At 36.2% G+C, this 27,316-nt stretch overlaps 2 protein-coding genes across 7 annotated transcripts in view; one reads left to right on the top strand and one right to left on the bottom strand.

Moving 5' to 3' along the window:
* Positions 1 to 880: 880 nt before the first annotated feature.
* Positions 881 to 26,590, bottom strand: Tmem68 (transmembrane protein 68). Of its 5 annotated transcripts, none has more exons than XM_028770038.1 (8): positions 26,460 to 26,590; positions 21,014 to 21,058; positions 20,066 to 20,454; positions 14,701 to 14,865; positions 11,120 to 11,313; positions 5,625 to 5,685; positions 3,386 to 3,525; positions 881 to 2,192 (listed from the first exon to the last, which is right to left on the bottom strand). In XM_028770038.1, exons 3-8 carry the CDS (start codon positions 20,388 to 20,390, stop codon positions 2,088 to 2,090), a joined length of 990 nt encoding a protein of 329 aa, XP_028625871.1. In that variant the 5' UTR covers positions 20,391 to 20,454; positions 21,014 to 21,058; positions 26,460 to 26,590; the 3' UTR covers positions 881 to 2,087. The 5 variants fall into 5 exon arrangements, with proteins under 5 accessions (XP_028625871.1, XP_028625882.1, XP_028625880.1 ...); XM_028770049.1 differs by having other exon boundaries at positions 26,491 to 26,578; XM_028770047.1 differs by lacking the exon at positions 26,460 to 26,590 and adding an exon at positions 24,975 to 25,102.
* Positions 26,591 to 26,750: 160 nt separating this feature from the next.
* The window catches only part of Tgs1 (trimethylguanosine synthase 1), a 40,987-nt gene continuing 40,421 nt past the window's right edge, over positions 26,751 to 27,316 (top strand). For both annotated transcript variants that reach the window (XM_028770211.1, XM_028770202.1), the window contains exon 1: positions 26,751 to 26,898. In XM_028770211.1, coding sequence (XP_028626044.1) covers positions 26,795 to 26,898 — 104 coding nt within the window. In that variant the 5' untranslated portion in view covers positions 26,751 to 26,794. The remainder of the gene's footprint in view (positions 26,899 to 27,316) is intronic.

Genomic DNA, 27,316 nt, shown 5'->3' with positions numbered 1-27,316 from the left:
TGGTCACAGTATCTCTTCACAGCAATAAAATCTAAACTAAGATGCCTCCTAAGGCATCTTGACAATCCATGAAAACTAATGTATGTAAAAGTTGATAAAAATTGGTAAAAAAAATTTTTTTTTATTTACTGCTCACTGTTGAGAAGAAAAAAAAAGAAAAAGAAAAAGAAAAAGAAAGGAAGAAAGAAAACCAACCAAACCAACCAACCCCTAGATATGCATGTGGACGAGCAAAGGAGCCTGTGAAGGCAACAGAACAAAGTGGCATGCTAACAGTTGCTGACTGGATGATGGGTGGAATACAGTGGGTACTTCTACTGTAAGTACAATATTGAAAAGTTTAAGATTCTTTATTCTAAACAGATGGTTTTAAAAGATGGCCTAAAACTTCTTCCTGCACAGCAGACCAGTGTCAAGTTTCCAAAGTCCCTTCATGTTGGCACCAGGTCTTAAGTTCAAGCAGCACAGAGACAAAGGTATCAATCAGGATGGGACGGGACTCTGACACTGAGAGTACCTATGATCATTAGAAGTAAAACAGTAATACTTAAACACTTGGAAAATGACCACTTTTTCAACATTAGCAACAAATGGCACTCTTTCTTCAATATTTAGAACCAACTAATTCTCCAAAAATAGTTTTCTTGTTCACTTTATAGTCTTTTATTAATTCATTTTGGAAAAACTTAACAGCTTTGAGTCAAGTAAGATTCACTAATGGAGGGGTGACAGAAAATTGAATCTTTTCTCTGAAATGTCCCTGATACACGCTTACTACATAGAAAGCATACTATGTATGTATTGTAGTTAAAAGAAATGATTGAGAAATATTCTTGAAGAATATCAAGAATATTATTTTAAAACTATGTCTCACACACAATTTTACTAGACAAGGTGTTGCAATTCAGCTTTATTTTCACATCATTTCTATATACATTATACATATATAAATAAACACTTGTAGTTAAAAAGTCCATATAAAACCCAAGTACTACCAAGGTGGAAGGAGACATACTGCAGTGAATTGATGATACTTTGTTGTTTAAATACTTTTAAACTAAGTTTCCAAGAAGACAACAAATCAAAACAATTACATTTTCAGAGGGCTCCATGTTTACAGAAATTCAGCATTCAAGTACATTTTACTGAAATAATAACCACGCGACTGGCTGCAAAGAACAGAAAGCGAGCCCCGATACTGAGGGAGGACCATAGCTTCCTTAGTTTGTTATTCCTCAGCCTAGAATTAGCTTCTAACACGAACTTCAGAGCATGCCCATGATTTTATCTTTATACCATAAAACACTGTGCTGACGACTCATCCTACAAATTTACTTAGATACTTGTTTAAAATAAATACTAAACAATTCAGTTAATAAATACTACAAGTAACAATGATTTGATTTATAAAATAGTACATCTCTTTAAACGTGCTTGGCAACTGGACATTATACCTGAAGGAGTAGTTGAGACATCCAATGGACAAAACATGTACATAACTCCTAAAGGATTCAGGAATCAATTCAACTATAGATTTCGCACTACAGATATCTATCAGATATATCAGATATGGATATATCACAGTAGACATAAGCAACTTAAAATAATGTTCATCACCACAGTATTATCATGCTTAACATAAATCATTGAGGTGCCAAAGCGTCCCACAACTTACCAGCAGTTGTGACTGGAATGAAGGATAGTTACATAAAGGCATCGCTCATCTAAATTAAGCAAGTGCTACACCCTAACACATATATCTCTCACTATCATACTGGCACAACAGACACAGCCATAAGAAGCATCATTTAATAAAGTCGGCCTAACCTAAACTGCTGATATCAAGAAAGACTTAACTCTAAGATTGCAAACGTAACATGATCATTTTCTGAGTCAAGCAAGTGATGAGTAACTTATTAAATTTGACACAGCTTATTGAAGGGATAGGATTAACCATATAAAGTTTAAGTTCTAAAGAAAGATGTTCATTAGTATGTTGTTTAAAAAACACTATTATACAACCTACAAAAATTAAAAAGACAGTACCACAGATGCAAACTTGTCATACAGACACATTAAATTATCTGCTAATTAGCCTTCTGCTCTTTATGAAAGCGGTCCAGCAGAGCACTCCTAATGTTCCCCGGGATCCTTTGGTGCTTGTCAATCAAAGCTTGAACAGCATTTTTGGTCTATTTAGGAAACAAAAGAAAAGCCACTATTGGTTTGTCCTTGGTTCAGATCATCTTGTAGGATTCATGCAATACTACATGTAGAAGCACTTCTCTCCCACACCCACGACTCACAGGACACTGCCTGTGTTTTCTTCTAGAAATTTTAGAATTTCAGGTTTCAGAGCCTTGTCAGGGGCTTAGTAAAGGGAGAAATAGGAAGATGGTGTTCAGTGGGAATAAACCCAGCTTTTCATGGTAAAAATCTTCAAAATATCTTTTGTTCAACAACATGGATGTGTTTAGCAGAACTGAACTGTAAGTATACCTATTTTTGTTTTATTTCATCTTGTTTTGATTAAGACAGGGTTTCACTATGTAAATCAGGCTGGCCACAAATTCCCAGAGATCCGCTCACCCTTTCCCCAGAGGATTAATGGCACATTAATGGTGCATCACCATGCCCAGCAATTCTACATATTCTCTATCACAATTCAAAATGTTATAAATGAATCCCACTAATGTAGTATATAATGAGTGGTATAAAAGTTATAATAAAAACACACACAAGAAATGTGGCTCGGTGGTAGAGCACTTGCATAGCATGAGCCAGGCCCTGGCTTTGATACCCAATACGACAAAACAGCAACTGCAGAGGCCTACACACACCCTCCTCTCTAGGTTATTCAACAACACAGTGTTTATGGCTCTTTTTTTCATTGTTTTAGACTCTCTTAAAGCTTAAATCCAAGCTGGGTAGTCTTTTCTCATTCTTAGGATTCTTCATCTCTTCACAAGATTACTAATGACTCCAACATTTAAAAAATCCTCACTACTCAAATGATGTTTTCTTACCTGCCCACCTTGTAAACTTTAAAGCCACTACAATAACTATACAATATCTGACTTCTAAGTCTTTAGCATCAATTCTGGCTGTTTTCCTTAACCCTAGTTCATAAATTAAAAATTCAGATATAGAAAGGTATTTCTAGATTTCCTACAGATGCCTATAAATCTATCCCTGGCTTCTAAACACTAATTGTGTTCTAAACCCCCATCCAAACTCATGTCAGCAAAAATGTCACTAGACCAAATGTTTCCAACGGGGCAAAACCACTGTTTGATAATTTCTCATATATAATACATAAACAGTGAAACTTTAAATAATTTAAAACAAGATCTGACCTAAGACTAAGAAAGAAAACACAAATTACCTTTTCAGCTAATTCTTCTGCTGTTACCTTTGGGTCATATGGAATGGGATCACCTAAGAAGGTCCGCAACTTTACAGGAAAACCTCCATACATTGGAGCAAATGGATAGCGGAATTTTTCATAAAGCCACTTAAATAATCCTGTTTTAAAGTAAGCAAAATCATTTTTATTGGCCAAAAATGCTACACATATAACTGTAAACTTTCTAAGTAATTACATAAGACTTGCAGGAAGGTGGCGAAAATATCAATTCTTAGTAGTGTGTGTGTGTGTGTGTGTGTGTGTGTGTGTGTGTATGTGTGTGTGTGTGTGTATGTGTGTAGGATTTGGGGTGGGGGGCCACGGACACTGAATCCAGCACCTCCTACATGCTAGGCAAGTGCTCTTCCACTGAGCTACATGACTAGCACAGCATTTCTTAAAAGGAAGCTTCTCATCAGTTGTGTAACAAATGCAGCACACTGATGCAGTGTGCTCATTAAGGGTGGACCCTAGAGACTGCTGAAGGGACACACAACAATTTCCTGTACTTCATTCTCATTTTTTATAAATCCAGAAAGAAAAGAAAAAGAAAAACCAAATTGATTCATTAAAAGGCCAAGTAACAGTAACATGTTAAAAATGTAAGACTATTAAAAGACTAACAAGCCGTTACTATTACTGCTCAACAGAGGCTAACGAGTGCCAGCGAGAGCTGGAAGCTGAATGTTTGGGATGCATAGCAAGTGATGTACATGTACAACAAAGACAAGAGGAGACTCTATGCAGACACCACGCACTGGCCTACTCTACACGACTGGGTTTCGAACTCAGCAGGAATGAATTTAAATGTATTCAAAATAAGTAAGTGGAGAAGATTAAAAAACAAAAACTTCATCAATGGAATCCAAAAAGGTAAGTTTCATGAAATACATAGTTACATATTGAAAACACTGATTACATAGAAAAACATAAAATTTAATATCACAACCAAAGCAACTCACAAATATAAGTTAGCCAGGTGTGGTGATATACACCTATTATTCCAACACTGGTGAGGAGGTGGACAGAAGTAGGTGGATCTCTGTGAGGTCAAGGCCAGACTGGTCTACATAACAAGTTCCAAACCAGCCAGGGTCACAAAAGCGAGCCTCTGCCTCAAAAATAAATGAATGAACAAATGAATAAATGTTAAAATATAAAAAAAAGACACTTAATTTAGGGATACTGAACTTTAAAATTAAGTAATATTGAAAAGCAGCCAATAAAATTTTGAAAATAACTTATAATAAAAAACAAATAGAATTTCTGTAATAACTTGATTTACTATTATGAAAAAGAATAACAGAAAATTAAATTTCCAAAGTTAAACATAAGAAAGAGTTAAAACAATAGGAATTGAAGGCTTGCCAAAGGGTTTCTATGTGGATAGGAACAGCAACAGTTACATAAAATATAGTCAACTGAATTAATATATAAATCACAGGGAGAAAACATGGTGAACATTCCAAAATAAGAGATATAAAAAAAAATCCTAATTTTTATCCATAGAACTATATTAGAAGTAAATTTTTAATTAGTAATCTAAAGAGAGATAAAAGAACTTAATCGATGTAAAATAGTAGGATAAACCAAAGCAAATGACATCTCCATCTCCTGTGACGCCAACCTCAGCTTACTACGTTAAGTCCTACTATCTTAAAGCTAGTTTCCTTAGTTGATAGTATACAAAAGTGTTCTAAATCCTATCAACGCAATATATTAGATGAATCGCTTCTAAGTTTTAAAAAGCCCATTCAAATAATTTTAGAACATATAGAATACTCTTAACAAAAACAGTATCTCCCAGGAACTCAGGAGGCTGAAACATGAAAATTACAAAATTGAGGCCAGACTGGCTACATAGTAATACAGCCTCAATGCCCAGTCCCTACAAAATGATAACTGCCATTACTTAGAACCAGTTATCCCTAGAGTTTATATAGAACAGTATCAAAATATTCATTTCTAAAATTAATAATTCAAAGTCACCAGGAATAATAATTCATGCCTTTAACCCCAGCACTCAAGAGGCAGAGGCAGAATTTGGGACCAGCTTGGTCTATACAATGAGTTCTAGGACAACCAGAACTACACAATGAGACCCTGTCTCAAAACAAAAACAAATACAAAAAAATCAAAAGTTTACCTAATAGGGTTTATAACCCCAAATGTTTTATGTATTACACTATAATTAAAGACCATATGAATGAGAACTTACTTGTTCCTCCAAGTGATCTAAATCCTTCTCGAATATTTTGTGTAAACATAGGAATAATGGGCTAAAGAAAAGAATTTGAATTAAAAAGTAAATAAATAAATCCACTGAAGGTCTTCATTGAGTCACTAAGGCAACTTTTTTGAGGGAACATTTGAAATCCTAAAAACAGATTGTAACACTAAAGGCATATGAAAGGTGGTGTGATTTATCAGACTAAATTTGACTTGATCATTTATGAAAATATAAACTGGAATGGCTATCCTCTAGTTGTAGCACATAATATTTCATCTACCAATTTTCCTTCTAGATAAACCCTAGAAACTCAAAGATTATAGTACTCATTGACTTCATTAAATAAAATGAACATGGCAAATTAGTTTTACTAGTTCCTAAATAACGTGCTCATTGAAGAAGCTATGAGACAAAGACATTTTGAAGGGGTATGGTGGTTAGTGAGAATGAAGCCTCTAAACTCATACGCTTGAATTCTCAGTCCCCAGATGGTAAAACTGCTTGGGAAGAATTAGGAGGTGTGGCCTTATTAGAGGAGGTGTGTCGCTGAGGGCAGACTCTGAGGCTTCAAAAAGCCCACACCAGTCCCAGTTAGCTCTCTCTACCCCCAGCTCATGGAGCAGATGTGAACCTGCCATGATGGTTATAGACTGTAATTCTCAGGAATTGTGACTCCAAAATTAAGTGCCTTCTTTTATAAGCTATCTTTATCATGGCATTTAGTGACAGTGATCAAAAAGTAACTAAGACAAAGGGAAATTTTATATAAATTAAATGATAGGTTTCAGCATGGAATTAGTAACTTATTTTTATGAGACCATTAAATTCAACATGTTCAGTATCAATGAAAAGTATATATAAGAATTTTCTTTTTCCCCGAGACAGGGTTTCTCTATATAGCTCTGGCTATCCTGGAACTCTGTAGTCCACACTGGCCTCGAACTCAGAAATCCGCTTGCCTCTGCCTCCCAAGTGCTGGGATTAAAGGCGTGCACCACCACTGCTCAGCAAGAATTTTAAAAAGTGTATAAATTAATGAATTTAGATAACAAGTTTATAGGATGGTCCATGAACATCAATGGTTAAATGTGATATTTAATAATAGAAATGTTAGGTAAGTGTCATAAAATAATGAAATATCATAAAATATAATATAGGAAGGTTATGATGTTATAAACAGTATATAAAATATATCAAATATATGAAATATATCAAAATGGAATAAAATAATTTCATATATAAACAAATATACTGAACAAAAGGTTTTAAATAGATAAAACTATATGTATGTGTGTGTGCACATGTTCATGAGGTTTCACATTATATACAGAACGATATATCTTTACAAGCAGGGTTTTAGATAATGATGGTCTACGTGTTTTCGATTCAGTTTTAGAGACTAGAAATCACAAGGATAAACTTCACAAACCATATCCTCACACTGAACTAGCTGATCACTGTCTGTCTCTCCTACCAGAGGAAAGCCATCTACTACACTCAGGAACACCTAATAATACAGGTTTCCTTCACTGCTGTATGCCTCGCACTTAGAAAAGTACCTGGAATGGATGACATAAAAGACAGTTATGGATGAACTAAAGAGAGAATAGATACAGAACAGGAAGACTTCTAATGAAATATGCTCTGTAAATACAGAGGTCAGAAACAGGCAGCAGTCGTCTCAACACTAGAGAACACAGACAAAGCTGTCAAGTGAAGAACGTAAAATTTGATGAGGTTAATTCATGCAACTACTATATAATAATGGACACTAATTTTTTTTTGGTAAAAAATCCATTACTATCTAAGACATTACAAGTTTTGTTAAATAAAATGGATAGAATTCTACTGTTTTAAAAGTTTCATTCCCAGAACTCAGCACTCAGAATGCACAAAAGGAATAAAAGGAATAAAAAGCTCACAGATATACTGTGTTCTCCTTGAGTGTAACTGCTAGCCATGTCTACAGACCAGCATGATTCCAAAAACCTGTATTAAAGTGTGCACTTCACCAAGATGATTAGGTTCCACTCTGCTTAAAAAGCTAAACTTCTGGAGCAGAACATTCTAGAAGCCAAGTCATAGAAAAAAGCCTGCCCTAGCTGGCTTAATCTTTCATGTTCTTAATCTGAACCTATAATTTTTAAGTGCATCAAGCTTCCATTCTTAAAGATACATACTAGCAAGATGTGTACAAAAACCATTTGTATAATTATGTATAATTGTACAATATGTGCCCACACATATGTATTCTTGGGGCATCAGTTTAGCATGGACTTAGAGTCTTATTTCTGTTACTAAAAATATATGAAATACTAAACAAGTTGCTTATCAAACTTAAGCCTTACTTTCTTCACATGAAGAGTAAAACAGTAATTACCTTTATCTCAAAAGTTTTATGGATAAAGTATAACAACGCAAATAGATAATTGCTAAATACAATGTTCCTTTCTTTTACATTTGTTGGTTTTTTTTTTCAATTAAATAAACTAATTTTTCTTCAACCAAATGTAAAGCTACCTAAACAGAATCTTTAGGAATTCACAAAAAAAAGAGCGGCATTTGGTACATATAAAAGTCTGTCCCATCCAAATGACCTTTACATATTTTCTGATGATATTTTATGAAGTGTTCTCATGAGGCTCTTTGAGCATAATCAGGTCTAGTAGACCTTTCCAGCTTTCTGGGTAGTTTGTGCCTGAATTTCCTCAGGCCTTCGTTAGCTTGAGTAGCTGTCTGTGACAAGTGAGTATGTGTTCTAGAAACATCAGCTGCTTTTCCTCATATTTTTTTAAAAATTCTTACTTGCAGTTTGGAAAGCAGTTGGTCAGAAACCTTAAAACCTATTTTTTTAGCTCGGCAGTTGTGGCAGGCGGATCTCTGTGAGTTCAAAGCCTATGTGATCTTCAGAGAGAGTTCCAGTATAGTTAGGGCTACACAGAGAAACCCTGTCTCAAAAAAAAAACAGACAGATAATAAAAACTATTTTAAGATTTCTCTCCCAGTGAAGTGGCCTAGAGAGTGAGAATAGCCACTGCTCTTGCATTTCTCCATAAATCTGAGTGTCCCCCACGTCACTGAGTGGAAATGCTACAGATATGTTTAAAGGATTGCCTGTACTGTGTAAGAAATTCCCCCCTTGATGATCCAGTAGGACTCACTGTGGACAGACATGCCTGTCAGATTGCAGTCTGCAGTTTTACATCCACTGTTTGAAGACTTTATTGTGCACTCATGTACAGATGACGTTTTAAAATGCTACTAATGAGTCAGTATTTGCTCAGCCATTGTCTTGATATTTTATTAAATTGTATATTTCTAATCATATTTTTTAAAGCTGAAAGAACTGGTTGGATGTTTATTCTCCTGAAGGTATTCTTAAGATAAAACTTCACAATAGCCTGTAAACTTGGCACATATGTAGTTTTTGATACTTTTTGTTGCATGTGTATTGTAAAATGGTTTTATACAAAATACTAAATAGTAGAAATTGTATAATTCACAATCATATAATTAAAAATGTTCAATAGTCAAAAAAATGTAATTTTACTACTGTTATGAATCGTAAGGTAAACACCTTTGTTTTCTGATGGCCTCAGGCAATCCACAGGTTGAGAACCACTGCATTGGAATATTATTCATGTAATATTACCATATGGAGCCCTGAGACAAACCTCAAAAGTGCTTCACATTAGTTATCAGACTTATAATATGATTAGCAAATTCATGGCATTAAAATTTTGTATTTGATTTAAATGTATAGAAGGCTATTTCTCAATTTTTGGGAATTTTATAAAAAAAATTAATTGAGTTATCTATATTATCTTAAAAAGTTACCAGGAAATTCAAGAATCTGAATTCTTGTTCTTTTGAATTCAAGTTCTTTTGTCCTTTCTCTTTGTTAGGTGTCCTAAGCAATATCCTCCTTAAAACTACAAACATAAGAATGAACAATTAAGATTCCATGATAAACTTATAAGATTCAAAGTTGTTTTTATTATCCTTATCTGAAATTTATATAAAAACAAATCTTTCAAAATATAAATTTACAGAAAATGAGTCAATGCTTTGTTTTAGATTACAATTTTAGTTATTCTTACATTAAAATATTGCACTGACTATTTTTAATTTTGCACAGCTCCATGCAACCTTTTGTATACCATGATTACTCACAATCTACAGTTCTGATTTCTACATCTGTGCTTATAAAACTCTTGAAAAATAGGTAAAATGCGTTGTTAGTTTTCTTTATTACTAAAACAAAAATGCAGAAATAAGTTAAAAAGCTTTTTGCTGAGTTAAGTAATCTGTGTTTAAGATAAAAACAATCAATTCAACAAATACTTAAATTCTACTCGACATAGGTAATGCACTAAAGATTTAAATATAAAATTCCTGTACCTAAAGAACTTATAATCTTTACTCTTTTAACACATATATTTTAAAAGTTGAAAGTAGATTAATTTAACTAGGAACCTATATTAAAGCACTATAGTAATTTCATCTAGGAGTCACATATAAGCATATGCATAGGTACAGGAGACAAAAGAAACACTGAAGTCTTTAGAGAGTTCTGTTTAACAGTAAAGTCGTAATTCAAACATAAAAATATCCATTCCTCTTTAGAATTATTCTTTGGTTAGAATGAGCTACCCACAATCTTTTTTTTTAAATCGACACTCTATATTTAAATGATGCACAAAAAAAAACCCAAGATGCAGATTGGTCTCTAATGACAGCAACCTGAACACTGAAAGCTATTGCAGCTGACTCAACCTGTAAGTTTGGAGGAAAGAACAAGACTCCAGCAAGGGACAGCCATATTCTTAAGACATAATAGAGAACAAGAGACTAAGAAATACTTTTCAAAGGCAAAAAAACAAACAAACAAAAAGCATCAACCAGCAAAACCACATTCTTAACATTTGGTCTAGGAAGAACAATTAACTAAAGTGAATCTCCCAAGTATGTTTAATTTTATTGATGAATTCACTTGAAAAGTACTGTAAATATTTATTACACCACTGTCCACTTCTTATCATTATATTATAAAATAGCTAACCACATTTGATGAAAAATGACATTAGTCACATAGTACTTGTATTGTTATAAAATATAATTACACATAAAAGAACTATTAAATCAAATTCATTCATGAAACATACCAACTCATTCATGTCAAGGTTACCAAAGGTTTAAAATACATAGAATGAGCTGATTATATCATTAAAAAAAAAAGAGTATCTGAAATAATGGTGGGGCTGTGTATCTCATGAAGAAGAAAATGGAATTTACAACTGGGAAACAAGACCTTGTTGGATACTTGCCAAATTTCAATACACGCTTACAAATTGTTATATATAGTAACATTTGTGCTATTACAATAAAAGAATCTGGTTTTATATACTCTGACTCACTTTTTAAGCATTTTTTTTTTTGAAATTCAAGTAAGCTTTGCTTGAATAATTACTTTGATGACTCACCACTTTTGCATCAATTGCAACCTGAGCAAAGCCTTTACGATTACCCCATATGATATTGTAGGTTTCATCACTAAGTAAGGCTTCTCGAACTCCGCCTGGTGATATAGCTAACAAGTGACCACTTCTCAAGATTTCAACACATTTTTCTCTTGGTCCATGAAGAGCACAAAATACATCAAGTAATAAACTGAACCCTGTAAAAAACATAATCACAAAGATATATCTTAATCTTGTTCAATTCTTTCAGAGCAAGTTCATGATCTATGCAATTTACTACCCTTACTTTTTATAAACCGTAAGTCAATAGCTCTTAAGGCATAAGACTTGTTTGACTTATGAAATAATATATATCTTACTGATCATCTACTATTGATTACTTCCTGACTAATTACCTCCTTACTAGGCCTACTTTATATTTTCAAACTCTTAATTAAAACTCAAAACTATCATGAAAAATCCCACGAAAAGTGAGGAGTCTTCCCCCCACCTTACAAATGACAAAACTTGGGTAACATGTTCGAAGTCACACAACAAAGGTTCCCACTGCACTATGTCCAATTCCACATCCCTTTAACTGAATTTCAAGCCACATATGTTTTCATGTATGTTAAAACAATCACAGATGACTTCTCATCAGCAACCAAAAACCTAATCTCCCACTAACCCTGTAGCAAAGAACTACCTGAGACAATGTAAATCCAACTATGTTAAGCCATATCAAAAATTAGCTAAGACTATAATCAAATCTATTGAAATAAAAAAGTTAAATGATGCTAATCCTATAACTAAAGTTTTATAACAGCAGCAAATATCATTGAGAGTTTCTAACCAACTAAGAAAGGTAGTTTAACTCAAAAAAAGCTACGTCCAAGTCTTAATATTACTAAGTTTTTCGAACTGTGATTACTCTTACATGAAAGACATCCTGTCAATAAAGAAATACTTTAATAAAAATCCTACAATGGAACTTTATGTGATTGTCAGTGTACATGTTTTCCTGCTTGAGACTGAGAATGTGGATAGTTCATATAATTGGGCAGACTAACATAGCTTCCCATTGCCTTAAAGAAGTGAAATAACATTATAACTGTCACTAAGATTTAAATAATGCTTACTGTGCACCTAAACCTCACTTACTTAATTAGATTTACTCCTAGAATAAATAGAAGGGAGGGTCCATAAATTACAAAATTTCTCTCTTGCACTAAAAATTATCAATGACTAAAGGTAAATCAGTGTCAAAATATGGTATCAGCATAAAGGAAAACGTATTTTGAAAAAACTAAAAACATTTCTTACTTGTGAAAAGAAAAAGCTAAAACCAAACCTGTGCTCCATAAGAGAACAATAGTTAGGAAAACACTTGGGTCACATTATAAAACTGTTCTTGGGTGTGGAGTACATCAGTGTATGACTGCCTGGCTAGCATGTGGAAGGGCCTAGGTGTAATCTCCAGAACCTGATAGGGGTAGGAAGCATTGTAAGATGGTAATGCTCACATAACTCTTTAGGAGGAATAAAACCCACAAAATTGTTTGTAAATGTGTGAAAATATCATTTTTAAAAATCAAAATAACCACTTATGATAAGATTATAATATCTTTTTGTTCCCCATCTACAGAAAGTCGTCACGTTCTTTCTAAAAGAAAGCCTTACATCTGATTTAACATATACACATAAAACAGATGTTTTAACATATACTAAAGCACTAACCACATGTATAGAAGGCACTGGAGTAGACTGTTCCTTAGCTCACTGCTGAGTTTGAGTCTGGTTCCTGGGCCAGCTTTGCTTTTATTACTCCAGAGAACATACTATCAACTCTCCTGGCTGGTTTCTACTGATTTAGTGATGAAAGAAAGTAAGATTTATTCTCAGTAATTTCACTCAATGATTTTTTAAAAATAACTATTTTATCTTAAACAATTTGACTAAACTTTTTAAAAAGATATAAAGTCATGGTGAACACTATTCAATCTCAAGAGCTTACGTCTATGAGGCAAATCATACACTGGAAGTGAAGTATGTGCACACATACTCCTTAGGATAGTGTAGACGAAGATACCATATGTATTTTTTACCCAATTTCGATTTGCTATTAAACTTTAACAGCATCAAAAAAGAAAAATATGAAAACTTAACTACCTTATATACAAAAATATGTATCATTTTTTAAAGTTCTACTTTAAAAAAAGTTCAAGATTGGGTTAGGGCTACGGTTCAAGGTCAGAGCACTTGCCTAGTACTCTATGTCTAGTATCACAGTAAACAAAGTTTAAGATTTAAGACTGCTGTTGGGTAGGCCGTCTCAACTTGGTAGGCTGAGGCAGAAGGATTACTTAAGACTATAAGCCGAAAGCCAATCTGGGTAACTTGGCAAGATACTGTCTCAACTTTTAAAAAGATTATTTTAGATTGGATCCAGCTCAAGGGGAGGCTCCAAGGCCTAACACTACTACTGATGCTTTGGTGTACTTATAGACAGGAGCCTAGCATGGCTGTCCTTAGAGAAACCCAACAAGCAGCTGAAAGAGTCAGATGCAAATACTCACACCTAACCAACCGACAGAAGCTGGGACCCCTGGGGTTGAATTAGGGAAAGGCTGGAAGAAGCTAAGGCGGAGGGCAACACTAGAGGAAGACCAGCAGTTTCAACAGACCTGGAACCCCAGGATCTCTCAGACAATGAGCCACCAACCAGGCAGCATACACTGGCTGATACAGCTACATATATACAACAGAAAACTGCCTCATCTGGCCTCAGTGGGAGAAGATGCACCTAACCCTCCAGAGACTTGAGGCCCCAGGAAGTGAGGAGATCTGGTGGGGTGGGAGTGGGGGTATGGGGACATCCACTTGGGGACAGGGAGGGGGAGAAGGAGGAGGGGAAGGGGGGAGAAATGAGATGAGGAACAGTCAGAGGGTGGACCAGGAAGGGGATACCAACTTGACTGTAAAAAAAAAAGATTAAAGAATAAGTTAATTAATTAATTAATTAATTAAAATAAGTAAATAAGAAAATGCTGACTAAAGTTCTGTTAATAAAGAAAAAAAAATGAAATAGGAACAGAGGGCTATAGTTCAGTGGGAGAGCATTTACCTAACATGTTCATCCTTAGGATTTAATCCCCAGTATTAGCAAAAGGAAAAGGGAAGAGGAGGAAGAGGAAGAGGAGGAGGAGGAACAAGGAGGAGAGTTGAATGGAGACCAAGAAGGAGGAGGAAAGGGGAGGAGGAGAAAAAAGGAAGTCAGAGAATAATTAGAGCCAAGGGAGGGAGGGAGGGAGGGAGGGAGGGAGGATAGCTAGAGCCAGCAATGGTGGCCACACCTAGAAACCCAAGACTCTGAAAAGCTAAGGCAGGAGGATTACCCACTCAAGGTGAGTTTAGGCAATAGAACCAGACTGTGTTTAAAACAAAAAGTAGGTGACACTTTTGGATACTTTTTTAAAAGATGTATCACTTAACTTGGATAATTAGAGGTTTCTCAAATTTGTTATCCTAAAGAGGCAAACACTTTTTAAACAATACTAAAGAGAGACTACCACATAATGTGATCACTACACACAGTTAAGTTTTACCTGGGATTTTAAAGACAAAGTGGTCAGCTACTACTCGGCAAGTCCTGCCTTTGTGGATAAAAATTTTAGCCATGAAGTAGTAAAAGTCTATGGGAATAGCTCCATGATAAAAAATTATAAGTGCTGGTCCTTCTGGTATCTTTTCCATCCCATGAACTTCATAACCTGTTTGAAAGACAAGTTGTAGACAAATAAAATACATAACATAAAACCTGTCTTTGCCTCCCAGGTCCTGTCTCCTCTCCATAGTTCTGCCCCCTTTCCCTTTCTTTTAGATATAGTATAGTTTGGTTTTACAGTCAAACAGGACAGAATAAACAAAGCATGTGATTGGAGACGTGGCAGAATGGTGCTGGGAGTCCAGGAAGGTCAGGGATGGCCCAGGAGTGGGAGTCAAAGCCAGAGTAGAGTTGTGAGAACAGTACTCAAGCAGGAGAGTGTAGCCTTCAGCGATGGGTTGCTGGGGAAGAGGAAGGCAGCCAAGGGTAGATAGAACAAGCACAGGAATGGGGACAGAATCCAGCCCAACACTGGGCTGGCACAAGAGGTTGGAGCCAAGTGTGGAGAAAGGGATCATCTCACAAGAGGTGCCCAGGGTAGGTTGCCTGAGCAGATGAGGACAACCAGCCTCCCTAGGCTCATGGCTTTACACACTTCTCACTTACAAATCATTCACGGCCTAGTTGTGAATGCAACTACACTTTCTTGTTGTTGTATATTTAGCTTAAGTAGGCTCCTACTATGAATACACTTAGGAATCTTATCTGCCCAACAGTGTACCTCAGGGATCTACAATACACGGAGTGATTATTGCAGTTAAGCTATCATACATACTTTTTTACTTTCTGAAAAACATAAAATGTCCATTGAGGATTTTCATTATATTAATTTTCAAGGGAAACAAATGTTAAGAACTGAGCTTTTAAGAGTGCCATTCCAATTTTCCAGAAAGAATGCTTTTTTAAAAACCTGAGTGAAAGGTTTGAGCTAAAAGGCTGCTAGCCACTTGAGGGTAGGGACTTCATTCACTCATCACCAACCAAACTAAAGTGACTTATTTAAAAATTAGTGTTACTTTGTATTTTATAGGTAATCACAGAATGTTTTTTTAAAAAATCATAGGGTATATATGATCTGAAGGTAAATTTTATAATATAAAACACTGAATAGATACTGGTATAGGGATATTTTTGAGCTGTAAAAACCTTATAAATAAATAAAACCTGTTCAGTATCAGGGAACTAAACAAACTACTAAATATTTATGAGAAGGGTTAATAGCATGTAAAGTCTTATTTGGCCCCACATATACAAATGATAAGTAAACCAAAATTTTAATAAAGTTCATTTGCATGGTAAGTTTTAGGCATCTTTTTCTTTTTCTTTTTACAATGATCATTTTTTTTAAGTTTCTGAAGTTTAAAAACCACACATTAAATTTGAGTAAAACAAAATCAAAATATAGACACAAGTAACTTTTTTATGTCACAAGCTCAACTTTTTAAAAAGTACCACTTATCCAGACAAAATATTTTAACATAATAAAACACTAAAGCATGAGCCTCTGAGCCATAAACACATTATCTAAAACTACCCTAGAATTCCAATATAAAATAGTACTTAAATTTACCTCTACTGTCTTAAATTCAAATTGAGATATATATATATATATATATATATAATTTTGAAATTTAAGAAATGCATATGTTGGTGGACGATGTAAATTCCTAACAAGCATCACAAATGTAAGTGTCACTGTTTTAAAGACCACCAAAGTACAACTCTGAGACAGGCACATATGTGCTGAGATAATGCTCTATGTAAATGTTTTAGATATGATGGGACAGCACCTTAAGACATGTACTTGAGCCAGGCGGTGGTGGGTGGTGGTGGCGCACGCCTTTAATCCCAGCACTTGGGAGGCAGAGGCAGGCGGATTTCTGAGTTCAAGGCCAGCGTGGTCTACAGAGTGAGTTCCAGGACAGCCAGGCCTACACAGAGTAACCCTGTCTCGAAAAAAAAAAAAAGACATGTACTAGAGGGATTTAATGAGTCAATATTAAGACTCCAAAGCATGATCCCTGTTTGCAAGGCTTAATACCATGACTTGTGGCCCTGAATCCCCAGTGCAGGACTGATGGGGCGTGCAGTTTTGAGCAGGGGACTAGAACCATTTGTCAGAGACTACATCCTCTGACTGTACCTCTGAAATCACTTCTCTGAACCTGTTTCCTGACGAGTAAAGTGGAAAAAGAACATAAAGTTTGTATATCTTGAAGTAAGGTTTAAAGAAGTCACGGCAAATGAAAGTATTTGACAGTTAAAAAAAATTGACAGTCAAAAACAATTTATATTTTGATATGAACATAGTGTGACCACACAAAACATTAGCCTAAAAAGCATATCAGCAGAGATGTGTATCACCAAGTGTCTATTTCAAAGTCTGTCCGCTCACAAGGATTGCTGAGTTCAAGACCAGCTTGGTCTAGAGAGCAAGTTCCTAGGACTATACAGAGAGATCCTATCTTTTAAAAAAAACAAAAAACAAAAAAAAAACTTCTGTTCTGAAACCACTTTGAGGCTCAACAATAGTCTATAGAAATTTTTGTCAAATGCTGTTTTGCCTCACCAACAGTGTTTTGTTCCTCACCAAAGCATATGCTGAGGTTGAATTACTCAATGCAGCAGTTATAAGAAGTGAGATCTACTAAGAGGCTGCTCGATGATGGGGCAGCACCTTACGAATAGATTAAAACTCCCAGAAGCAAATTTTATTCCTGGGGAACTAAATTAGTTTTAGGAATAGGCTATTTGATTTAAAAAAAAAAAAAAAAAAAAACAGGACCCCATGACCCAGCAACTAAAACAGGCTATGTGATTACAGAAAACTAAAAAGCTTCTTTAGAGCAAAGGAATTTACAAAGTGAGAAAATATCTACAAACAGCACATTGGATGAGTCTGGCATCCAGAATATATGAGGCTCAAAGAATGAAGACAACAAAACCAAACACTTTTAAATGGCCTAAAGAATAACAGCTCTCTTCCCCTTTTTTTTATTTAATTTGTTTTAAATTTACTTGTTTTATGTGTATGAATGTTCGGTCTGTGTGGTTATTTGCATACCAAATGTATACCTGAAGCTGGGATTATAAAACAATGACCCAGAGAGGACTAAGTCTATTTCTCAAAAGTAGACATACAAGTGGTCAACAAATAAACGAAAAAAATACATTTCACTAATTACCAGAAAAAATGCATGTTGAAACCACAATAAAATATCACTCACCAGAGTTATAATGGCTATCGTCAAAAGATAACAACAAGCTGCAGAGGGATGGAGCTCGGGGTAGGATGCTTTTACCAGTATTATGAGGTCCTAGGTTTAATCCCAGGAGGTAGTGGGGAACCTCAAATGCTGGTCACAATGAAGAGGAATGGGAAATTGTAATTTAGTTCAGTCATTATAGAAAATAATATAGAAAATCTGGGGAAAAACAAAAACAGAACCATTGATACTAGAAAACCCAGCAATTCCTCTTCTGGGTACATAACCAAAGGAGCTGTTGCTACAGGGATACAACTAAACATTACAATGAGTAAAATAAGCCAAACACAAAGACAACAGCTTGTTTTAAATCTTTAAATGAAAATGTATAAAAGTACATACTACAGCAGTGGTCACTAGAGACTGGAAAGGGAGAACAGAGAGAAGGTGAAGGACCTGTTAGAGCCTGAGTGAATGGGAGGGAAATAAAAGGATTGGGGACAATATTAGCACATGAGGAAACATGTCAATGAATCCCAGGTTGTCTAGCTAAAGTGTTAGTGATTATTCTTTAAAACAGCAGGCTCTAATAACGTTATGTCCCCTTTATATTTTCTCTCTTTCTAGGTGCCTGCTTCCCCTCCACTTTTAGGCCATGCACAAAGCCACATGAGACTTTCACCAGGACCAAGGAGACATGTTCCCAAGCTCTTAGACTTTGAGAGTTATTTACAAATTATCCCATTTCAGGTACTCTGGTTTGAAAGCAAAATAGACTGAGGGACATATGGCTCAAATCCTTGGCATTTCTGTATAGTCCAAACACATGTCACTTATGAATAAGGGTTGAAAAATTAAGTAAAAATTCAAAAGAACCAAAGTCCTTGAAAACAGACAGTCAGAGGTAATTTTCATGATAGCCACCAATCATTAAGTGTTCAGCATCAGAGTCCCTCAAGCCATAAAGAAAGGGTACATTTCCTGCAGAGAAGCGCGTGGCCACCTCACTTATCTAGAAAGACACCCCAATTTCCTAGATGAATCAAACAAATGGGTAAATGTCATAACTTATATTTAATGTTTACTATTTCAATATTTCACTCTTTTAAAAATGTCACAATGGTAGAATCAAATTTACTCTGAACAGAACAGCAATGGCAAGCACCTTTAATCCCAGCACATGGAAGGCAGAGGCAAGCAAATCTCTGTGAGTTCAGAGCCAACAAAGAGTTCCAGGACAGCTGGGAATATGTCTCTAAGAAGCAAAATTAAAACGAAAAGACTTTTTCTAGTCAAGCATGGTGGCATTTGCTATAATCCCAATAATATTTGAGAAGCCAAAGCAGGATTGCAAATTCCAGGGTGGCTGGACTACATTTCCAAACCTTATCTCAAGAAACAAGACTAAGTGTGGCTGAAGAGACAGCTCTGCACACTTGCTGTTGCTGCACAGGACAAGAGCTCAGTTTCCACCAATGTTAGGTGCTTGCAACAGTCTCTAACTCCAGCTCCGTCTGACACATGCCTCTGGCGTCTACCAGCACTCACTCATACAAAATCAGTCAATCAATAAATCTTTAAAAACAAGAAAATGTACTTTCTATGAAACAAAAAGAGAGAACTGCAAGGACAGGAAAAGGTCTAAAGGGCAAAGGAAGGAGGGAACAAAAGGCAGCTATGGAATATATGCATACATATATACATTTGTGAACGGAAGCAGGACTGCTTAAAGGAGAAGAGCAGCAACGGGTTGAGATGGGGAAAGGAAAAGGAATGGGGCAGCAAATAAAAACAAAATTACAGAGACATATGAAAACGTCACAAAAAAAGCTGCGACTTTGTGTGGTAAGAAAACATGAAGTCTTGTCAGTTTTAATTCATTTCCATAGAAGTCTTAAACATCAAATTTCATATTTCAGTTTATAGTAATGGAGAGTGCTGTATAATAGAAACAAATGTATTTAGGAAAAATCACTTAAAGACATACATATCCACTGTACATGTAAATATCCCTTCCAGTCTATTTTTTCAGTAACTTCACAGTCAATCAACAGTATCAGTGTCACACACCAGGCCATGAGACGGCAGCATCCCGCTTACCATGCCAAACCGCCGCGTGTCCATCCCACAGAGTGGCCACTGTTTTCCTCGCACCATCCCACAAGTTATGAGAGTAGGCTTCTTTTAACACATTCTTCCTCTTATAGATATGAAGGAAAATAATAGTAAGGTAGAGAAGAAAGATGGTAAAGTAAGGAAGTATTAAAAGTATCAATGGGGTGAAAACCCACAAGAGGTGGTTTGCAAAATTCAGATAGTCCTCCAATTGCTCCACGCCCAACCACTCTTCAAGCACGTGAATCACACAGGTTAGGTAGGGCACAGAGTCCTGTCCTGCAGCACACGTTTGGTTGTTATCTATCATTTTCTTTAGATGAAAATCCCAAATTCTGTCCCTTTCTTCATTGCCTATGGTTTAAGTTCAATGCCTGAAGGGAAAAGGAACACAGTTATTCTCTTTACAACCACAAAGTTAAATATACTAGTCTATTTTGTATGGGCAGTCATCTTTAATACCAAAGATAAGTAGGGTTTTTAAATGCTTAACTGTAAGAATGATAAGGTTTTCCCTACAATCATGAAAAGTGTTGGGTTTAGCTTTTGAAATAACTTGCAAGCTCTGATTAAGAGAGAAAAGCTGATACAGAATAAAACTGCTACTCAAACTTGTAATCTAACTTGTATCTTCCATAGACCATGCTCAATATTTTACTCTTTATACTGAGACTGAGTCCTTAACAAAGGAAAACATTAGTGTCTGATTCAGCAAAGTAATCCAGAGATTTAGGAAATGATGACATACACACAGATATTTTCTTTTATAGAGAAACTGGTTTACATAAGAGCTTATCTGCTCTTTTGACATTATAGAATTTTAAAATGCACTTTTTAATCTTACAGTCACTAAAATTTAAAACATAAATGCATGAAAGCACAGCTACAAAAATATTACACGAACTTATTCTCTAAAATAATTACTTGACTTACCAGAAATTACACAAATATCTTGTCTCTAGCTTCAAGGTATGTACTCTGAAAACATAGTAAACAAATGAAATATATTATTAAAACAAAAAATCATTAGTACCTTAAGTTTACATTTCCATGAAATAATGGCAGGAGATCAACACAAATGTCTGACAAATAATGACTGCCCTAGGTATGTCACAAGTTACATTCAGGCTACTCTGTACAGCTTCTATTAATGTCTACCCATGAAACTGCTTTACTGCAGCTATAAAATATTTCATCTATAAGAGGGAGTATAAAGGTAGGATGTCTAAATGTCTGTCACTTCCTACTAACTATTACTAACAGGCTACAAGTCAGATGTCAAATATGACATCTAATTATATGACTATATTATCCTTAGGACATAATTAGCTATGTAGGATTTCCTTCTTTCATTCATTTGTTCACTGCTTCAAAGTCTGATCTAGAGACTCTTTACCCATCATTTCATATTACATAATGTTAAGATCCCATCTCAAAGTCTTTGTGACAGATTCAGGAAAGGAATAAATGAAAGAGAAAATAAACCAGACTCTCACATAAGAACAATTATATGGCATCTTGTTACCAATACTATCTTGCTGATTAGCTTTGTAACAGAGCACATACTTTGGCTAATAGAGGACTTGGTCTGACTTCCTTATAATGAATAGCATTTCTCTGTGGCAGCACTGAGTAACACAGTAGACGTTAAACTCCTCAACCTACACTTGATTATATCACTGCATTGGTTACTCTTCTTATCACTAAAAGTTCTGTTAAAACATAATCAACTGAAAGCATAGCTACAAAAATACTACATAAACTCTCTCTCTAATGTACTCATCACTACCATCAAATACCAGACAAATAAGACAGATGACAATGGGCTGGTGAGATGGCTCAGTGGTTAAGAGCACTGACTGCTCTTCCAGAGGTCATGAGTTCAAATCCCAGCAACCACATGGTGGCTCACAACCATCTGTAATGATATCTGATGCCCTCTTGTGGGGTGTCTGAAGACAGCTACAGTGTACTCACATATAATAAATAAATAAAAATTAAAAAAAAAGATTTAATAAAAAAAAAAAGACAGATGACAATGAGAAGAGTTGACTTTGGCTCACAGTTCAAAGGAAATCAGAAATAATTGCAGGAAGTTATGGAAGCACAAAAGACTTGGTCCTGTGGCAACAAATAGGAAGCAAAGGAAGAGGAATGCCAGTGAGCACCATGGTTTCTGCTGTCTTCCTTTTTACTCAGTACCATGGGCAATCCCTTCAAAATAGCCTCTAAGACATAGCCAATAGGGTGCTTCACTAATGTACCAGGTGTTTCTTAATCAAATCAAAATCAAAAGTTGATAATAAAATAATAAAATCAAAAGGTATAATAAAATTTAATCATTATACTAACAAATCCACCATAAGAGTTAAACCATAATTTGCCAACATTTGATCATTTAAAATTCAATACACCAAAATTTAGTGCTGGTAGTTCCTGAAAAAACTAAATATATGTTACCATATTACCCAACAAATCTACTACTACATGAGACAAGAGTAAAGACACACCATTCACACAAAAGCTTGTGCATTAGTAGCAGAATCATTCATAATAGTTGAAAAGTGGATAGATTTAGATGTCCACCGAACAGATGAGGGGATAGAATTTATATAACCATATAATACAGCACCACTCAGTCAGAGAGCAGAGACCTGCTGCAACATGGGTGAACATGGAAAATAGCATCATAAATTAAATTAAAAACAAACAAAAATGACAAATGGCCAGGCAGTACATGTCCACTGTCATACCTAAAATAAGCTAATTCAAAAAGTTAGGAAAATTAGTGCTTTCCAGAGCTAGGGAGTGTCAAAGAGATATGCACAGTATAAAATGGTACATGTTACTGTGAACTGTATCTCAAAAATTGTTAAAGTATTTAAACACTGCTAATAAATAAACAAAATGTTTAAGCTTTCATATAGGTTAAAGAAAACTGCCTAGGCCCAATAACAGTTTGAAACCTTGGCTGTTAGTGTTTATTTACATTTTAATAGGTTTTCGCATATTTTGACTTTATAGCTTTCTTTAGTACCTCCTCAGAGAAGTTAGTAACAGAATTATAGTAGTCTCTCTTATCCACAAAGTGTACATTCTAGGACCCAGGTAGATACCTAAAGCTAAGGATAGGACCAAGTTCTACACAGTTTAAGTTAAGCACATGTCAACCCTGAAGCACAAGCTGCTCCAAAACAGAAAAATCTGAATGTCACCAAGTAGAAAATTCCACACTTAAATCACAACCTCATATAGTAAGTCACAGTGAAAACTACGTGTGTGTGTGTGTGTGTGTGTGTGTGTGTGTGTATTCTCCAGCTATGAGCAGAGTACATACAAAACCTAAGTGAGATGAAGACACCTAAGAATAGCTTTAACAAAGAAAGAAAAATCTCTACAATAAAAGTTATAAATACAGGGACAAAAGAAATTAAGATATAAAAAATGAAAACATTTCATGTTTTTATTTTAGAGAAATTAATATTGTTAAGATGTGCATACTAGTCAAAATGATGTTCAGATTCAATAAAATTCCAATAAAAAATATCAAAGACATTTCACAGAAATAGAAAAACACATTCACAGAATTAGAACAATCCCCAGACTCATATGAAGACACAAAAGATTTGAAATGACCAAAGCAACCCTGAGCACCAGGAATAATGCTGAAGGCATTACCATATCTGCCTTCAATATACCCAGAACATGAAACCGATATAAAAATAGACATGCAGACCAGTGAAACCAAACAAAATAGAAAAATAAATGCACATATTTACAGCCAATTTCTTTTAAATAAAGGCAGCAGTGTTAGACTTTGCACTTTAAAGTATTAGAAGAAAAATACAGGGAAAAAACTATGTCCCCCAAAGCAAAAAAAAAAAAAATCTATTAATCAAACAGATTTATTTCTAGACTGTACTAAGTAGTCAAAAGGTTCAACAAGAAAAGTCCAAATAATCTCATTAAAAAGAGGGATTGAATAGCCACTCCTTGGGAGATTATACAAATGGCCAACAAACATGAGAAATAGATAACAATACTATTGTAGCTCCTCTTGACTGTCAGTTTATGGGTTTAGAACCACCTAAGAGACAAATCTCTACAAATGTCTGTGAGGGTTGTTGGTTGGTTGGTTTTTGGTGTTTTTTGTTAATGGAGGTAGGAAGACCCACCCTAACTTTGGGTGGTATCATCTCTTGCTCTCATACATGGAAGCTAATATCAAAGATAAAGAAGTGTAGATCAGGACAAGTGCAAAGAAGGCTATAGAGAGAGTGATTTAGTGGGTGTGGGGTTTAGCCAAAAGGAAAAGTTAACTTTTAAAGCACAGTAGGAAAACTGGTTCACAAACGGAGTGTCTTAGTAAGGGTTTTACTGCTGTCAACAGACACCATGACCAAGGCAAGTCTTATAAAGGACAACATTTAATTGGGGCTGGCTTACAGGTTCAGAGGTTCAGTCCATTATCATCAAGGTAGGAGTATGGCAGCATCTAGGCAGACCTGGTACAGGCAGAACTAAGAGTTCTACATCTTCATCTGAAGGCTGCCAGTGGAAGACTGACTTCCAGGCAGCTAGGATGAGAGTCTTAAGCCCACACCCACAATGATACACCTACTCCAACAAGGCCACACCTCCTAACAGTGCCACTCTCTGGGCCAAGCATATACAAACTATCACAGTGAGTATCCAAAAACAGCTAATAAAGAACATTTTGAATGCCCCAACACAAAGAAATGGTAAGTCTGAGGTGAGAAATAAATATAACATTTCCTTCGATCTCCTCATGAATACACACTATATACATGCACTGAAATGCTGCTCTGTATCCCAGAAATAGGTACAATTATTACATGCCATTTTTTTTAAATTTTAAAATATTTTTTATTACCTGACCCCATGGGGAGGGTGCATGAGGATATGCCATGGCTGTTCATGTGGAGGTGGAGAACAACTTTCATGCATGAGTGAATGTTTTGTGGCAAACACCTTTAACCAATAAGCCTTCTCCCCAACACCCAGGTGTCACTTTATCAATAAAAAGAAAACAAACAAATAAGAACAACAAAAACACCCTGTGAGTTCAAGCTTCTTTCTCCAGGTTCTAACGTACATTGTCTTTCAAAGATTTTGTTTTTCAATATAAAAATGCTCTTCTACTTTTGGTTAAAGTCCCCCATTCTTTTAATTACTACTGTTCTACTGTACCATAGTCTAACTCTAGTCACACAAATAATGCTGTAATACATGTATTTATTTATTTATTTATTTATTTTTAAGACAGCATCTGTATGGACTTGACTTGCTTTGAAGACTAAGCTGGCCTTGATCTCAGAGAGATCTGTCTGCCTCTGCCTCCCAAGTCTCAGATTAAAGGTATATGCCACCATGCCTACCTACAATTCACATCTAGACTGATGTATCTACAACTGCAGTATTCTTTCCTTTCATAACTCCTAAATTCAATATGCATTTTACCTCAAAAAAAAAAAGCAGTGTAAAGAATGTAGGGATAAACATTTTCTTTAAAAATTAAAGTATTTCCATCGATTCATAAACGTGACCCAAATACAAATATATATCTGAATTTCAGTTCACTTCTTATACAGCACATAAAAAGTACCAACGAACACAAACTAAGTCTTCAATGATGCAAAAACCTTCAAGCATGAGCTTGTTTTGTTTTTGACGAAGCTGTTGGCCAGTCTCAAACAGCACCTAGTGCTGAATATCTTCTCTTTTTTTTTTCAAATATAGCAATTCTGCAAGTGTTCTATGTCCAACGTATGCCCTATAATTTCTTACTAAATGTTTAATAGATTACAAAACTCAGCGATCGCGACAACGCAGCATCTACAGGATCTAGACCAACTCGAATCTGCACAAATATAAAAGTTTGTAAGTGCTGTTTCCTTTGATCCTCTCCGGAGCCTCAAGGGATAGTTACTGCTACTCAGCCCTTTTTTACAGGTGATCAGACGCTGTTCATTGAGGCCAGCTCACTTGCCAGGTCACATACGTACTAGCATAAACCAGTATTCCAACCCTGCTCAGTCAGCTCACCAACAGTTCTAACCTTTCCCAATGGCCTTGTCAACTAGAGTCTCACTTTTCCCTCCAGTTCCATCAGGCTCGCGGAACTGGGCCGTCATGAAACAAGAGAAATGCCTAGCCTCAGACGAAAAGCTGCGGCGGGCAGCTCCGAGAGCGGAGAGAGATGCGGATGCTGAGAACTTGTAGGTGACGGGCGTGGCAAGAGCCCGACTCTCAGACAAGACGGCGCAGGCGCAGAGACCCGGGAATCAGACTGCCCCTCCGCTCCCGGCCCTGCGACCTGAACACCACGCATGCCACCGGCTGGAACAGCCCGACGCACCTGACAAGGAAGTCACAGGAAATCAGATTACCCAAGCGACGTCGGCAGCCAGTCCGCGGCTGAGCCGGGAGAGGCGGACACTCAGGTAGTGCCGGCTTCCTTTAAACATCTGAGAGGAAGAAGCCCGAGCCGCATTGGGTATAGGACCGTCAGTCGCCCCGCCCCTTCCGGTATCCGCCGCGGCTGCTTCCGGTGGCGCGCCTGGCGGGCTCCGGGCTCGAGCGTCCCCAGGCGCGTTCCGCTCCTCTGCCCGCGCGGGTTACGCCTTTCTGTCTCCAGCAACAGAGCAGAGGCCCGGCCCCACAGCCGACACGAGAGCTAGCCCGGATTACGAAATGTGTTGCGAGAAGTGGAATCACGTGGCTGAAATGCTGCTCTTCATTGAAGACCGCGAGGAGGAGTACAAGATCCTTTGCCTCTGCTCCCGGGCATTTGTAGAGTAAGTTGCGACGGTCCTCTCCCTTTTAATCCTTGATTGGGAATGTATGTGACCCTGAGTTCGAGTGAGGCTTTCCTGAAAGCCAGACGATCTGCTACTAGGGCAGACTGATGTCTGAAAACACTCGAAACCCCGCGGGAGTGAAGGAATGTTCTCCTACTGAGATTACTGAAGGGAAGATTAATGTAATTTTGATTTTTAGAATGTGGTACCTTAGATGTGTTATTTCCTGTTTACATAAGTGAAGGGCCATACTCGCTTCGCAGCGCATATACATAAACGAAGGGTCAATCTCAACGTTGAGTGAGTCCAGCGAGGTGGCCCAGGCGCTTCAGTGGCAGAAGCAGAAGCGTCGCAAGTTCGAGACCATCCAGAGCTACACTAGTAAGATGGAGGTGTGAAGTGTAAACTAATAAAA

This window comes from Grammomys surdaster, unplaced genomic scaffold (assembly GCF_004785775.1).
Source record: "Grammomys surdaster isolate TR1022 unplaced genomic scaffold, NIH_TR_1.0 64, whole genome shotgun sequence".
Classification (NCBI taxonomy): domain Eukaryota; kingdom Metazoa; phylum Chordata; class Mammalia; order Rodentia; family Muridae; genus Grammomys; species Grammomys surdaster.
Note: the sequence above shows the minus strand (reverse complement) of the source record. Positions and strands in the feature narration are given on the sequence as shown.